This window comes from Cricetulus griseus, chromosome X (assembly GCF_003668045.3).
Source record: "Cricetulus griseus strain 17A/GY chromosome X, alternate assembly CriGri-PICRH-1.0, whole genome shotgun sequence".
Taxonomy (NCBI): domain Eukaryota; kingdom Metazoa; phylum Chordata; class Mammalia; order Rodentia; family Cricetidae; genus Cricetulus; species Cricetulus griseus.
The window spans coordinates 101,219,492-101,236,058 of NC_048604.1; the positions used below are offsets into that span (position 1 = coordinate 101,219,492).

General features: G+C 41.1%; 2 protein-coding genes across 4 annotated transcripts in view; one reads left to right on the top strand and one right to left on the bottom strand.

Moving 5' to 3' along the window:
- Ofd1 (OFD1 centriole and centriolar satellite protein) overlaps nucleotides 1-16,567 on the bottom strand; it is an 81,420-nt gene that overhangs the window by 42,613 nt on the left and 22,240 nt on the right. Inside the window, exon 1 of one of the 2 annotated variants that reach the window (XM_027432786.2) lies at nucleotides 123-478. The exons of the other annotated variant lie outside the window; for it this stretch is intronic. Within the exon in view, the coding sequence (XP_027288587.1) occupies nucleotides 123-131 (9 nt within the window). The 5' untranslated portion in view covers nucleotides 132-478. Of the gene's footprint in view, nucleotides 1-122; nucleotides 479-16,567 lie in introns of those variants that run through there. 2 annotated transcript variants of the gene reach the window in all.
- On the top strand, nucleotides 513-12,606 carry Trappc2 (trafficking protein particle complex 2). 2 transcript variants are annotated; one of them, XM_027432790.2, is made up of 6 exons: nucleotides 513-635; nucleotides 5,540-5,603; nucleotides 5,860-5,971; nucleotides 9,184-9,328; nucleotides 10,051-10,136; nucleotides 11,745-12,606. In XM_027432790.2, the coding sequence occupies exons 3-6, from the start codon at nucleotides 5,879-5,881 to the stop codon at nucleotides 11,841-11,843; spliced, it is 423 nt and encodes a 140-aa protein (XP_027288591.1). In that variant the 5' UTR covers nucleotides 513-635; nucleotides 5,540-5,603; nucleotides 5,860-5,878; the 3' UTR covers nucleotides 11,844-12,606. The 2 variants fall into 2 exon arrangements, with proteins under 2 accessions (XP_027288591.1, XP_027288592.1); XM_027432791.2 differs by lacking the exon at nucleotides 513-635 and adding an exon at nucleotides 3,012-3,272.

Consider the following 16,567-nt stretch of genomic DNA (forward strand, 5'->3'; position numbering starts at 1 on the left):
TAGATTTCAGAAGGCAGACCAGTGGCCTCCCGGAAAGCCCTAAGATGTTTAGCGGGGCTTTAAGGAACATAAACAAGGAACTTCCTTTCTTAAAGACCCTGGGAAGTGGCAGGTGGAACTACCTGGGCCATTGTTATCTGCTTCCTCTCGAGTTCAGCCTTCTATGGCCAGACTCCGTGGGCCGGGCCGGGCCGTGAGTGGAGAGGGAGCCCCCGACCTCCGAGCCCAGCCTCTGTCTCTGGGTACCCGGGAGAACGAGCTGAGCATTCAGCCCATTACACCGGCAAGCAAGCGCAGTTCGAAAGGGTGGGCGGGGCCGTGACCCCGGAGGGACTCTGGACCAAAGAAAGAGGAAGACCAGAAGAGGGGGACCAAAATCGACCGCTCAGCAGACAGTTTTCACTGCTCCGTAGCTCAAGCAAACGCTGCTCCCGCCGTCAGCCGGCCCAACGTATAGACCAAACGTAAACGCCACCGGTTGGAGCGCTGTGACGCATGCGCGAACTCAGGTCGCTCGGCCACATCTCGCGAGAGCGTAGCCTCAGCTCTCGTGGGCGTGACCCGGGTTTCCCGGCTGAAACAACGGAACCCGGGTTTCCGAGGCGGGCTTTTTTGCCGTCAACTTCTACCTACAGGTAAGATTTAGAGGGAAGTGGCTGGGGGCGGGCGTTCCGGGTCCGCCAAAGACGTCCCAGGCCCTGCGTGAAGCGGATGTTGGGCTTGTATCTCTGTCCTGACCTGACATCCTAGCCAGCCTCCGGGGCCGCTTAATCACTGTTCTCCCAGTAGATAGAACCCCCGTTTCCACATGTTCTCGAGGTCAGACAGCCCATTATATGTCCACTACAGAGCCATTACAGTGGTCTGTTCCCATTAAATGCCAGTAATACCCTATTCCCGCACACACCTGCCTCCGAATTTTGACAGATGCTCTCAGAAGCAAAAATCGCATCTTGTTGAGAACCTCGAGAGTTTAATTTTATAGAAAACCCTCATTGTGTGTATGCTGTCAGAAAGATGAAGGTGAACCAAGTGCCAGGCATGTCTAGCTCAGATTATAGAGATCCGGGCGTGGCGGCTCACCTGTAATCCCAACACTGGGAAGACAGGCAGTATTGCTTAAAGTGCGATGTCAGTTTTGGGCTATGGTATACCTGAAGAAGAAAATGAAAATCTGGGGCTGGGAAATGTAGTTTAATTGATAAAGTACTTGCTTAGCATACACAAAGCCCTGGATTAAATCCCAGGCACTGCATTGCAAAACAAAACCCCCACAGTATTGGTGGAGGTAGGAGGATCAGAAGTTTAAAATCGTCCTTCACTACTTGGCGAGTTGGACACCAGTCTGGCATAAATGAGACCCTTTATCAAAAAAAATTAACTTTAATTGGAAAGAAAAGAAACCAGAATCCCTAGAAGCAAGAGGAAAAACATTGCAGTCAGCGAATTAATGATGACTAAGAAGTCTTGTGGACTGAATAGTTTAGCAAGAAAGGTGGTTGCAGGTGGAAGCGAATGAGGACACCTCTATGGAGAAAGTGTGATTTTTCAGGGCCTTGACTGGTAAAGCTTTTGAGCAGAATAGTGAAGACTGTTCTAAAATGATGCTGATGTGTTGTAAACACTGTTTCTAAATAGCATCAGTGCCCAAAGATATTTGAACTCTTCACCGTCTTTGGTCCCAAAGTTAAATAGAAGTAGATTTAGTGGTCTCTAAAAGCCAACATAAGTTCACTTGGGGGTGAGGACATTGCTTCTGATATTATAGGGACATTCTCCCATTGGAGATCTGTCAGTGGTGGTCATACTGTCAGTGGTGGTGTATTCATACAGCTCCTCATTGCACCAGACATGTTCCATGCAACACCAGTTTAGTTTTACAGTCTGTAATTTGTAGAACAAATGAAACTACTGCTGTCAGGAACATAGGGCAGTTTCTAGAGGTTCCTCCAGAGACTGTGGAGAGATTTCCTATAAAAAAATGGATTTTGAATTGGGGTGTATGAGTTTTCTCTTGTATTTGCTGCTAACTTAAAATGCTTAACTTGGAAAGGATTTTCTAAGTCCATCCTCCTGCTCTTTCACTGGGGGTATTCCACCATCATGAATTTTAGCTTCCTGATAACTTCGGATGACAGCCCTAGGTTTGGCCTCTAGAGCAGTTTAGAATAAGTCTGTCAAGCCCAGAATTAGCAAATACTTGGCTTCATGCGAGTGCTGCACTCCCTAAAACTCATAGCTGACATGAATAATTGATCACAGTTATTCACTGCTGACCACACTGTTTCCCAGCACCAACTCGAGGCAGTCATACCAGCTGATTAGATTTTGCTCTCAAGAAAGCCTTTGCTGTCGCTGGTGAAATCCCTTTCTACCAGACATTGTATTGTATTTCAATAATATACTAGACCCCTGTCCACCAAAAAGACACTTCCCACTTAGTTTAAAATACCCTCAGTTCCTTCTGTTGCTCTTGTTTTGTTTCCAGAGCATTCTTTGTTAAATCCCACCTTCCCCTAACACGTTGTTTATTGTATCCATCCTTTTAAACTTTGATTCCCAGAACTGAGTACCTTCTGCAGAGAATTTAATGAAAATGACAGCAGTACTTTTCCCCACTTTACTAGGACACTGTCTTATTCAGCTTTGGTTGTTGTTTTGTATTTTAGATTTATTTGTTTTAAAGTGTGTGTGTGTGTGTGTGTGTGTGTGTGTGTGTGTGTGTGTGTGTAAGTGCAAGTTAGTACAGTCACCCACAGAGGCCAGAAGAAGGAATTAAATCCCCTAGAGCTGGAGTTACAGGCAGTTGTGAGTTGCCTGATGTGGGACCTAGGAACCAAAGTTGGGTCCTCTTCAAAAGCATTATGTTTTCTTACCCACTGAGCAATCTTTTTTTTTAATATTTCATTTATTTATTATGTATACAACATTTTGCTTCCATGTATATCTGCAGACCAGAAGACGGCACCAGATCTCATAACAGATGGTTGTGAGCCACCATGTGGTTGCTGGGAATTTAACTCGGGACCTCCGGAAGAGCAGCCAGCGCTCTTAACCTCTGAGCCATCTCTCCAGCCCCTGAGCAATCTTTTTGCCCCACTGTCTTACTCTTCATGAAGACTAGAATGCTTTAGCTTTCTGTTCTTGACATGTCATACTGCTTACTGAGCAATAAATTCAAACTTTTGGGTTCATATTTTGGTTTTGCTTATACTGAATGGGCTACTGTACAGGAAAAGGTGTTGGCATGGAGTCTGACCAAAACCAGCCAGGTAATACCTATTTATGTTTTCATCTCTGGATATACCCCTTTTACCTGTTTTTGAAGATAAGAATAACATTTACCTATTTCTTGGCATCTGTGTCTCTGTGGCTTCTTTAATGTCACTTAACAATAGATGTAGATTTGTTGCTCTAAGCTGTATAATTTGTCAGGACCTGAAGATTTGTTTGAATTGAAATGCCTAGGAGTTTTCCTGATGTCTAATATGGCTTGCTGCTGAGAAGTCATGCTTTATAACAGAGAAAATAGAAATTAAGCAGATTTGCATCTTCGGTTATTTCAGTGTATACCCATTGCTGGAAGCCCTGCTTTTCCTAAGGGTAACCTATAAAGGCATTTGCTTTTCTTAACATATTTCATACACTTCAACTCTTTTACATATTTTGCTCTTTTTCATGGAGCTTGGCTGGCTTTGAACCCATGATCTGCCTGCCTTTGCTTCCCCACTACTAGGATTGAAGTGCCTGGCTTAATCTCTCTATTTGGGATAAGCTAATAAGAACCTTTTCTATCCACAGGAACCATAGCATGTTCAAAAGTTCAGATATTAGGATGTGGACATCTCCAGAGAAGGAGGGTCATTAATCAGGCTTATCTGAGCTAGGTATTTTGAAATCATCCTGGATTCTTCCTTTTTCCTCTGTGCTGATATATAATCTACTACCAAGCTGTGTGTATGTCCACCTCTTCAGACTCTCCTTGTAGAGATGCTTCAGGGGTCTCTAGGGCATTGAAGAAAATGAGGAGACTCATAAATTGATCAGCACAGGCTCTTTTAACCACAGCAATTACTTTGTGTTTGTTTGTTTGTTTGTTAGTTCTCATTTTGAGACCGGATCTCACTCTAGTTCAGACTGTTCTGGAACTCACTGTTTAGTTCAAGTTGGCCTCAGAGTCAGTGACCCTCCTGCCCCAGTCTCCCAAGTGCTGGGAAAACGGGCATGAGACAATTTGTATTTTATATGTTGGAACTCTAAATTGTAGTACTTGTTTTGTGGGTGGAGAAGGTACAGAGGTTTTGTGAAGAGTAGAGTTGAGCTGCTCAATTGGAAGTGCTAGCCTCACACACATACTTAGTTCAAACCTATAAATTAAAAATTCAGTTCTGTGGTTATACTAGCTATATTTCAAATGCTTAGAGGCTTCCATATTAAACTGTACTATTGTAGAACATTTCTGCCTTGGCAGAGGGTTCATTAGCAGGGACAACAAAGATGTGTCACCTTTGCCCACTACCCAGTGTGAGGTAAACCTGAGAAGAGTTGCTAAAAGGTTGTAGATGCTCCCTTCCTGAGTCGAAATGCTGCATGCTTTCTCTTAAGTATGGGATCTAGGTTGAATGACATTTGCACATGGAAGTAGAAGTGGGAACTATTTGAGAGAGGGCATTTGTAAGAAGGAGCAACAAGAGAGAACGGTGAAAAAGTGGGATGATCAAAGTGCATTGCACATGCATGAGGATGTCCTGAGAAAGCCATTGTTTTGTGCAGTTAATAAGTTCTAAGGGAAAGATCTGTCTCACTGTCCAGCTGGATACGTTGTAAGAGAACCCTCATATGACTGTCTTCTGGTTCCTATTTTTATCTCAGGCTATCCTTAGACACTAGGCTTCTTTAGCATTTGCACAGCCCATAAAGGACCAAGTGTGGGGCATGATTTGGGTTATCTTTCTTGTGCATGCACTTCCTTCTTCTGTCCAGGACCCCCCCCCTCTTATGCTTAAAAATATGTGTGCTGAGCAAAGTAAATCCCTCCCTTGGCAAACTGTAGCCCTGCAGCCTATTCTAGCCAGAATTTTTGGTATCATTGTTTAGTAGGTTAAAATTTCAAGTTCTCTCTCCTTTCCCTTTCTCTGAAACTTCTACCAAATCTCCCTAGCTTTGCATAGCTATTCTAGTATTCCTGTTTGTATTTGTTTCACACTTTTACTATTGGACTCTTTTCCTACCTCTCTTCTAAAACAAGCAGCTTTTTCTGGGAAGGACTGAATAGTAAATACTTTTGGCTGTGTGTGCTAAATGGTCTCTGTTGCTGATACTCAGCTCTTCTGTTAATGGAGGAAAGGCAAGTTTTAGACCATAGTAAGAGGATGCATGAGGTTATATTTTGGCCTGCAATCTGCAGGTGTAGGCCCCTGTCCCAGATAATGTTCTAAATATTAATTGTCCCCATCGAATCTCTTGTTTGTATTCCACAATCATAGCTTTCCAGTTTGAACTAGAAGTGCTAATTTTGCCTTGCTTTCTCCTTCATTAGGAAACACATTTCCGATTTCTTTGGATTTCACTGTGTGAATCAGCAGAAGACCCAGAGAGTCTTGGTGAGTTGTGGTCTCTCACGTCCTCAGATGTCCAGGAAGCTGACTGGACACTTGTGGTTGACTAGATTCCCACCCCACATTGAGGAGTTACTAGTTGTCAATCCCAGTGTCATACATTCTTCTGTGTTATTATACATAACAGTTATTGAGTACTTGTTAGCCAGACATCCTCCTTTAGAATTTCATGCTTTACCTATGTTCAGTTTGGGTCTTGGTACTGAGGACTAAAAGTGTGTGATTTTTTTTATTTGATTAGGAGCTATATATTGAAGATAATGTCTGGAAGCTTCTACTTTGTAATTGTTGGCCACCATGATAATCCAGTTTTTGAAATGGAATTTTTGCCACCTGGGAAAGCAGAATCCAAAGTATGTATGCAACCTTAAACTTCGTAAGAATTTTTAGGCTGTTTGTAATGGTATAGAATAATAGTGTTTTAGAACTGAAATAGATCTGGAGAGATGAAGCCACTAAGATATAGCAACAATTAAATAAGACTTTCTCTGGAGTCCCAGACTTTTAGAAACCAACTAGGGAAGAAGTGCCACTCACTATGAAATGCTTTTTAAGCATATGCAAATATAGCCCACCTGTCAAGCTCCTAAAACAATTTTTGTTGCCTCAAAATGCCACAGTAGTCCATTCTGTTTCAGTAAATCACATTTTTCAGCAGAACAGACATAGATCATTTTACACCTGAGCATTAAAAAAGAACCTTACTCCCATATGTTGTCCTTCTGTCACTGGAACTATAGCACTTCCTATCAGTGGCTTTTGCAGCATTGCTTACATTGTCCCCATTGTACAATCTTAAGTAGGAGGTATTTTTCAGCTATTCAAATTGTGCCACCAAAATACCAAAGCAATTTGTTTACAGTATTTTCTGCCATTTATTGGTACTGTGTTTTTTCAAAGCTTTGTCTTCAGGAAAACACTTAAATTTTGTTTTGAGGTAGTGGCAGCAATAGCTCCATGCAAGTTGCCACTTGCATCCAGTTTCTGTGCACTCCAGAGGCCTATTGGGTAGCAGCACATCAAAATACTTTTTAACTTGACTTGGTCTTAGCACTTTCTCTGGCTACCATCACCTTCTTTTTTTGGAGGGGGGAGTTTCCAAGGTAGGGTTTCTCTGTGGCTTTGGAGGCTGTCTTGGAACTAACTTATAGAACAGGCTGGTCTTGAACTCACAGAGATCCGCCTGCCTCTGCCTCCTGAGTGCTGGGACAAAAGGCATGTGCCACCACCACCCGGCTACCATCACCTTCTTAAAGCATCTCCGCAGTGTGTGCCCAATTCTTCTAGAATAATCATCAGTGTACAGGCATGGGAAACACTGCTGAGCAACAGGCACAAAATATATCCATTTCTCTAAGGATTCAGGTATCTTTGGCATGGCAGCATTAGGAATATAAACATAGTTTAGTTGTGCAAGGGTTCCTGGGCAACTAGCGACCTTCCACCAGCCCCATTCTGGCAACAACCTCCTGAATAAGAAGGTTATACTACTTTCCTATGACTGTCAGTAGCACAGTACTGAGAACTGAGTGGCTTAGAACAGAAATGCATTGTAGCACAGTTTTAGGAGCAAATGTCTGAAATTGAGGCCTTGGCAAGGCCACGATCCTTTAGAAGGCAGTTCCCTTGGCTTGTGGCAGCATAATACTAGTCATCTGACAGCATTCTCCTTGTGTCCATGTGTCCAAATCTCCCCACTTATTTTTTGTCGGGGAGGATGTGGCAGAGTTTCACTCTAGCCCTGACTGGCCAGGAATTCACTAGATAGCCCAAGATGGCCTCCAATTCATGGTTGATTCTGTCCTCACCCTCCTTATTGCTGGTGTTATAGGTGTGAGCCAGCACACAATACGAACCTTTTTCCAAGGACATCAAGAACACTTGACTAGAGGCCCACTCTACTCCATAGTGACCTCATTTTAATTAACCACATCTGCAGTGACCCTCTTTCTAAGTAAGGCCATATTCTGAGGACCATATGAGTTTTATCAAGGAGAGACTAGCAGTGGTTCTCAACCATCCTAATGCTGCAACCCTTTAATTCAGTTCATGTTGTGGTGATCCCCAACCATACAATTATTTTCATTGCTACTTCTTAACTTTAATGTTGCTACTGTTATAAATCATAATGTAAATATCTGATATGCAGGTGATCTTAGAAGAGCCCTGTGAAAGGGCTGTTTGACACCCAAAGGCGTCATAACCCAAAGGTTGAGAACCACTGCTATATATTATCTATATCATAGCAGGTAGTTTTTGAAAAATGGACATTGTGAAAGAGAATTCTACAGAAGTAAGACTACATCCAGGTTGTGAATGTCCCCTCTACATAATAGACATTCCTACCTTCTTTCCAGTTAGGCCATTTAGCCCACAAAGAGAACACTTGTGGTTGTGACAGTACTGTTTTTACTATTGACAGAGATGACAGTTCATGGCTGGGGCTGAATGTGACCTCCTTCCCCATCTCAGATCCCAGATCCCAAAGCCATGTAAGCTCTTGTTCTGCAAGAGGCCTAACATATCATATCTGTCTGCTGTTTCTGCTCAAGAAGCCTGGCTCTCCCTGTTGTGTCTGGCTATTGAGGCCACATGTGCATAGCATACCTTTGCATCTTTCCTTGACATCCACTTTGGTCTAGGAAAAGTGCCCTCTTTGATCTACATTTGGGGTTATAGGTGTTTCTTCACAAACCTTGTGTGTTTCTCTTCTAATAAGATATGGGCTTCCGGAAAGTAGGGTCTGCCTTATTTCCCCCATTAAAAATAGTAGTCTTAGCCGGGCGTTGGTGGTGCACATCTTTACACCTTTAATCCCAGCACTCGGGAGGCAGAGGTAGGTGGATCTCTGTTAGTTCGAGGCCAGCCTGGTCTACAGAGTGAGTTCCAGGACAGCCTCCAAAGCTACAAAGAAACCCTGTCTTGAAAAACCAAAAAAAAAAAAAAAGTAGTAGTCTTTCCTTGTATGATTAAAAAGTTATAGAATTTGGTAATTGACTTCTTCCAGCATTCAAAACAAAATGTTTAATAGTTTCTTGAGGACATTTATTAATTGACTGTTCCTATTATTTATGAGTGATAGATATCAAGACTATAAAAATAATCTTTTGCCAGGCAGTGGTGGCACACATCTTTAATCCCAGCACTCAGGAGGCAGAGGCAGGCAGATCTCTGTGAGTTTGAGACCAGCCTGGTCTACAAGAGCTACTTCCAGGACAGCCTCCAAAGCAATACAGAGAAACTCTGTCTTGAAAACCAAAAAAATAATAATCTTTTATGTCTCATGATGACAATACATGAAGTAAATGCAAAAGAATCCTCCCCTAAGAAAAACAAGTATGTACAGAATGAAAACCAGGCATGCTGGTGCACACCTGTAATACTAGCACCTGGGAGGCTGAGGCAGGGTCAGGAGCTCAAGACCATTCTAGGCTACATAGTAAGGCCATATCTAAAATAAGAGAAAACACACAACACACACAAATTGACAGAATTTCAGAATGAATTGTCTGTGGTCCCAAAACCATATGGAAATGTTCATCTTTCTCCATTCTCTGTCATATAGGATGATCACCGCCATCTGAACCAGTTCATAGCCCATGCTGCTCTTGACCTTGTGGATGAAAACATGTGGCTTTCTAATAACATGTACTTAAAAACTGTGGACAAATTCAATGAATGGTTTGTATCGGCATTTGTCACTGCAGGGCATATCCTTTCCTTACGTTGTACATTGCTTTCTGTTTCCATTACAAACATCATAACAAAAACCAACTACAGGAGGAAAGGGTTTATTTAGCTTACACTTTCCAAGTTACACTCCATTGTTGAAGGAAGTCTGGGCAGGAGTTCAAACAGAAACTGAAGCAGAGACCATAGAAGAATACTGTATACTGGGCTTGCTCAGGCTTATATTCATCTACCTTTCTTACACAGCCTAGGCCCACCTGCCTATGGATGGTACTAACTACAGTAGGCTCATCCCTCCTACATCAGTTAGCAGTTAAGAAAACGCCTCTCAGACATTATCACAAACACTTAACCAAAGACTGAGTTAGAAAACAAGAACTTGAAACATACAGGCAGAGTCTCTGAATTTGAAGACTTCAAAGAGTCAGGCTGAGATAAAAATTTTCCATTTATGAGGTCTTTTTTTGTAAACACATTTTGTTTAACCAATAATTTTAAAGTGTCTCACATGTAAAACTAGGGTTTATCTGAACCGTACCAAGGGCTATTTCACTTTATCTGTTTCCTAACTTTAAAAGATTACATTCTCCTTAAGGTAAAATTACATTGACTTTAAGCCAGCTTATATATTCAGCTTTACCATCACAAAATATACTTCATGTGACTAATATGGAGATTATCTTATCAGGTGATTACTTTGAATTTTTCATTTCTAGTAAATATTATGCCTTAACTTTTTCACATATGAGATTTATTATGCTTCATGATGTGAGGCAAGAAGATGGAATAAAGAACTTCTTTACTGATGTCTATGATTTGTATATAAAGGTATGGTATATTCTATAATTTAAAATAATCTGATTTTTAAAAAGGATAGGGCTAGGGCTGGAGAGATGGATCAGTGGTTAGGAGCACTGATTGCTCTTCCAGAGGTCGAGTTTAATTCCCAGCAACCACATGGTGGCCCTCAACCATCTGTAATGAAATCTGGTGCCCTCTTCTGACATGCAAGTGGACCACTGTATACATAATAAATAAATAAAGACAATTTCTAAAAAAAACAGATAGGGCTAGAGACATAGTCCTAATATCTAGGCAGAAAAATTGTTTCTCTTATCAGTAATAATTCCACTTTAGTGTTTTCTCACATATGTTATGAAGCATGTTAAAGGATTAAATTAAAAGGATTACAAGGCACAGTGGCAGGTGTCTTTAATCCCAGCACTTGGGAGGATCATGAGTTTGAAGCTAGCTGGGCTAACCAAGAATTTGAAAAAAAAATGACTGTACTTAATAGCAGTATGTTATAACATTTTTTTGACTGAACATCTGAAACATTTACCATTTGTTTACATAATTCAAAAGGCCATATAAATTATATCCACATTTATAATTAATAAAAGGTAGATACAAGATCCACGTTAATGTATATAGGCCTAAAAAATAAAGCCATTAGGTTAGCTGCAGGTACTTCTCAGAACTAAAAATATTGGAAAACAGAATTCCTGAAGAGGTGCCAGGAAGGTGATGCATGCCTGTGATCACAGCACTTGGGAGACAGAACTGGAAGATCAGGAATTGAAAGTCAGTCTCAGATACATGAGTTTGAGGCTGCTTTGAATTACATAATACTCTATCTCAGACAAACAGGTGTGGTAACATAGGCCGAAATTTCAATACCTGGGAGACTGAAAGGATTACAGTGAGTTTAATGCTAGTCAGAGTTCAAGACTAGGCTAGGCGAATGAGAAACTATCTCCCAGAAAAATTTAAGGGGATGTTTTTGTTGCTTATGTTTTAAAGATTATTGTTGCATTTTTTGTCTCTTTGTGGGGCTGGGGTGCTGGGGAGAGGTGGCACCTACCATGATGTTCATAATGGAGAGAGGTCCAGGCAGCTTGCAGGAATCAGCCCTCTCCTTCCACCATGTGGGTCCTGGGGATGGAAGTCTGGTTGTCAAGCATGCCTTTAGGCACTGAGCCACTTTGCCTTTTTGAGACAGTCTCATGTAACCTTACCTGGTCTTGAACTCACTATGCAGCTAAAGCTAGCCTTGAATTCCTGATCCTCCTGCACCTCCCAACTGCAGAAATTACAAGGGAATGCACATACACCTGGCTAAGATGTTACAATTTAACAATCCTTTGTGAAGGCATCCTTTGTGAAGCCCATACAAATGCCCTGGGTGTGCTTTTCTTCCTGGGTGTCTTTCTCTTTAACCCTCATGATTATATTCTATATTTAAGTACCTTTTTAAAAATCCCAATTCTGCTTCTTAAAAAAATTAACAATGAAGCACTTTCAAAGAAAATTAAAAATGATACTCAGGCTATTGTCTTGCTAAATTTTAAGTTAAAATGTAATTTTCCTTTAGCAACCTGTGATTTATTAGCCTCTTTCCATTAACAGACTCACTAATACCTTCTTCTTTCCTAGTTTTCGATGAATCCATTTTATGAACCCAATTCTCCAATACGATCAAGTGCATTTGACAGAAAAGTTCAGTTTCTTGGAAAGAAACACCTTTTAAGCTAAATGGAGAAAAACTCTGAAATAAACAGTATCGCCATCATGGTGTATACTCAGGAATGTGTGCACTGTAAGTCATCTGAAATAGCCTTGAAAACTTTCACTTAAAATTGTTTTCATGTTGATTATCAGCATTAATATTTGCTTGTGAACAGTGTTATTTATAAGGAGCTCTTTACCAGTAATTGTAAATGTTTTTATTTAAAAGCTTGAGAATGAACTTTTGACTTTTCTGATTGAAATAATTTGATCTTAATTTATTAATTCAAAAGCAAATGTCATAGTTAATATTTGTTAGATGTATTTAAAATGAAATGCTTCTGCAGACATGAATGAAATTGAGTTACTTACACTTTTAAAGAGATTCTTTTAAAATGCATAGTACACTACAGTACCAAGACGCTGAAGCAGAAAGCCTCTGCAATGCCGAGTGTTACATGCCTGCCTGCTTCTAAACCCTAGACCTGTATACACTGGACCAGTTACAGACCACAGCAAAATGTGTTTCCTTTCTCCTAGTAAACTTTAATGAAAGTTTAATGAACATGTTCTATCTGTACTTAAAAATGTTGTAATACAGCTTTGGTATTGCTAATAAAAGTCTGGGTTACACTGACATTTGCACTTAGCCTTTTAGGCTATATATAGAGTGGGAGGTAGCAGATGTGGCTTCTTCTATAAGAAATGTTGGTTTGATTTTTACAATGGCACATATGCATGGAAAAACAAGTAAACCAGCTTAAACAAGTAAACCAGCTTTTCGTGTACACACTGGAAGACTTTTTCCATTCTAATTTTTGAGTAAGTACTTACAAGCCTTCTTGTATCCTTTTGTGAAGTTGTTACCATCACTCTTTGATTTCTTAAATACTTACATTCAAGATTGTGGTAGTTAAAAGCCTACTTTTAAAATGCAGCCCAACACCAACACTTTTTAAATCCCATTTTCCTACTAAAGTCTGAAAACTAATATGGCATATCTCAACAGCTCAGATCACAGATCACCTTTCACTAGCTGCCAAAGGCACTCAGGTAAAAATCTAGAACTTGAGGCTGGAGAGATGTTACTCAGCGGCTAAGAGTATGTTCTGGAGAAAAAAAGTGTATGTTCTGTTCTTGTAGATGACTCAGGTTGGCTTCCCAGCACCTAGGTGGAGCAGTTCTAGAGGGATCCAGTGCCTCTGGCCTCCTTGAACACCTGCACTTGCAGGCACATACTATTAAAAATAATAAATCTTTTTTAAAAAAATCTGTTACTTGGAACAATACTAAAAGGAGAGGCCCAAATATATACTTATCATATACAACTTGTCTCACTCTCAGTGAGCACATAACCCGAACCCAGGGAGGTGCTGTTAATTCCAGACAGCCAGCAGCATCATCATATTACAGCATGAAGTCAGGTGTGAGACTTGGCTTCTAGGCCTGGAGAGCACTAGAGGTACCTTGCAAAGAGCCTTTCTTTTCTTCAGGCTTATGAGGGCAAGATGGAAATAGGACCACTCACCTTGTATATTGCCAAAGTTAAGTACTAATTTACACATGAGACTGTCAAGTAGCTCAAGGGGAGGTCCACAATGACTGGGACCTCAGAGTGTTCAAATTGGAAAGCACCATTCGGGCATAGAGGCATGGAGCCAGAACCTGTGTAATGGCTACAGCATTAAGCAAGCTCATCTGACAAAGCTTAGATCTGACAGGTAATGTCCCTACTAGATGTGAAATTTTGTGTTGGCACTAAATTTACAGTATACATTTATACTCTAAAGGATCCAAATAAAAATACACAAACCTGTTTGTGTCCTTTCTGTAGCTGGAAATTCTTAGGGTACTTCACTCAGTATCATCCATGTTTTTGATGTATTTTTATTACATAGGCACCATTAACTATTCTGTCCATGCTACTACCCCTGTGGCTTTTTAAAGTAGGTGTGTGTGTGTGTGTGTGTGTGTGTGTGAGAGAGAGAGAGAGAGAGAGAGAGAGAGAGAGAGAGAGAGAGAGAGAGAGAGAGAGAGAAGTTTGGAGGGAGGGTACATATGCCATGGCTCAGGGTTTCTTCTCTGTGTAACAGCCCTGGCTGACCTGAAACTCACCAGGCTGGCCTTGAAAGCACAGAGATCTGCCTGCCTCTGCCTTCCAAGTGCTAGAATTAAAGGTGTGGACCACAAAGGCCTGGCATGTTTTAATTTTTTAAGACTCTCATACTTCCTAGTTGACAGTCCATAGCATCCTAGAAACCACAGACTAGCTAGATTGCCTAGATTCCTTCTCTGGGAACTTATATTGGTCCATTTTTTCCTACTTAACACTTTACTGCTCTTGGAGAGAACTTGCATCATGGCATTATTAGATTAATATGAAAAGTTAGTGTAGAGATGTAAAACAGTTTAGAGACAAGGGATGTCAACTACAAAGTTTCTCAGAAGGGTAAAAGAACCGAAATAATTCTGCTCAAGTGGCCAAATGCACCTTTTATCTCTTCACACGGAGAGTACACAGAAGGCTCTGTATTACTACACAGCTGAACCTTAGTTAGATATTACTGTAAAGAAAGTCAGACACCATATGGCGACTCTACCAGCAGGGCCTCCCTCCTCCGAAGCAGTGAACCATGACAGTTCCTACCATCTATCTGCTGTCTTCCTGGGCAGCTGCTTGTCACTACTTCCACTGCCTCACCACCTGCTTAGTTTCCCATCTCATGCTTTTCTGTATTGTCCATCTATGTCTAGGTAATAGCAGCCATCACTTTTCCTCAATCAAAAGAAAACCCTATCTTCATCCACCTCATGCTTATTTTTTTCCTTTCAATGTTTGCTACACTTTAATGCCAAGGCTATCCTCCTCTTCCTCATGGTTTATACAGTTGGTAGCGTGCATAATAGGTTAGCCAGTATTCACTGTACTCCTTTAACACGGTGCTGGGTACTTTCTCCATAGACACAAAACTTCTTTTGATCACTGCTTGCTGCCTATATATTTTCAAAACCAACTAGTATAATCCTTCATTTGAAAATATTTTTTAAAGTTAAAATGTTAAAAAAAAAAGTGGGTAGGGTTTTGCAACTGTGAAATCCCTGTACCTGGAGATAGAAGCTGGAAGGTCAGGACTTGTAAGCTTCAGCTACAAGAGTCTGTCTCATTAAACAAACAAAAGCTAAAGAGACATTCAATCTACAAATTAAAAAAATACACGTTCACTGCACTGGTGAACTCGGCAGCTGTGATTACCTGCACAAGATTGGGTGTGTTGACATTCCATTGTGGAGGAACTCATAGGCCCCACCCCCTTCCCTAAGGACTTACTGGTAGTTAAAATTTGTAGGAAGGAGGGGCTCATGAGGCTCCTGCCCCTCCCTGAGGATCTGTAAGCAGTTGATAGTTCCTTGAGGGGAGAGGAAATCGTATTCCTCAGTGGTATAGGCACTGGTAAAGTTGCCCAAGCTACTGTTAAATACCTATCCTCCAGAAAGTAGCCCTAAAACACACGTGTCTGTGTGTAATAAAAGCCTAAATATATCTATAGGCTGAGTTGTTATGTCCCCCTAAAATTCATGTTGAAACCTTAACCTCCAAAACCTGATTGTATTACCAAGTTCACACAATCTAAAATCATGTGGGAAGTCTCAATGGTTGATCACCTTGTTGAAGTGAAAGACTCACTCACTGTAGGTGACACCATTCCCTAAGCAAGGGATTCTAGACTGTGAACACTGGTGTCAGGTCCCCAAAAGATTCAGGACAAATAGCCATGACTGTATTCTCATATCTACAATAAAATCCTCAACCATACCTTGGAGTAGTCACACCCTGATTTCATTCATCTGGTGCTTGAAATCCAAGAGGGCATATATGAGCTCCCTTCCAAGGAACTCGGCCTCTCCTAGCAGAACCAAGCTGCTGATCTGACTCTCCCTTATGTGTGGATCATTTTTCTGGCTTCTGCCACCCACCATATCTGACTCCAAATTCTAGAGTTCACCTCTTCAGCTGCTTCTTCAAGTAGCATGCATGCATGTGTTGCTCTTTTCTGACTGTTCTCTGGAGCTCCTGCCATGATGGACTACAGGCTGGAACTGTGAACCAGAAAAAAACCTTTTCTTCTTTAAGTTGCTTTTGTTACAATATTTAATCACAGCAACAGTAAAATTAAAAAAAAACTAAAAATGTGACTATGTATAGGGCAGGGCCTTTGAAGAACTGATTAAACTGAGGCCATTTGGGTGGGGGCTTAATACAGTCCTGTTAATAGAGGATCAGGAGTTCAAGGCCAGCCAACACTATATGGAACTGTCTAAACCTATCCATCCAGCTACGTGTGTGTGTGTGTGTGTGTGTGTGTGTGTGTGTGTGTGTGTGTGTGTGTGTGTGTGTGTACATGAATGAAAGTTCACTGTAACATGAGTTTGAATTGCCCCAAATTTAAAATGTTCCCATAACAAAATTGTCCCTCTTGTTAGGAATTACTTTCAAAAAGTAAAGCTTACTGCAATTTGTTTCCTCCTAGTTTCCAATGGGTGGGGTCAAGAGAGACACTGATTATTTTTTCACATTCTACCATCTCCGAATTCCCAGCCTAGGAATTCACTCTCCTACTCTAGTATGTCCTTAATTATCATAGGGAAGGGTCTTAACCATATTATAGCAGCAATCAGGCTAGGCTATGATTGATATGCTTCCACGGGACAGGACTGTTGTCAGTGATACCACATATGAAATCAACTCATGA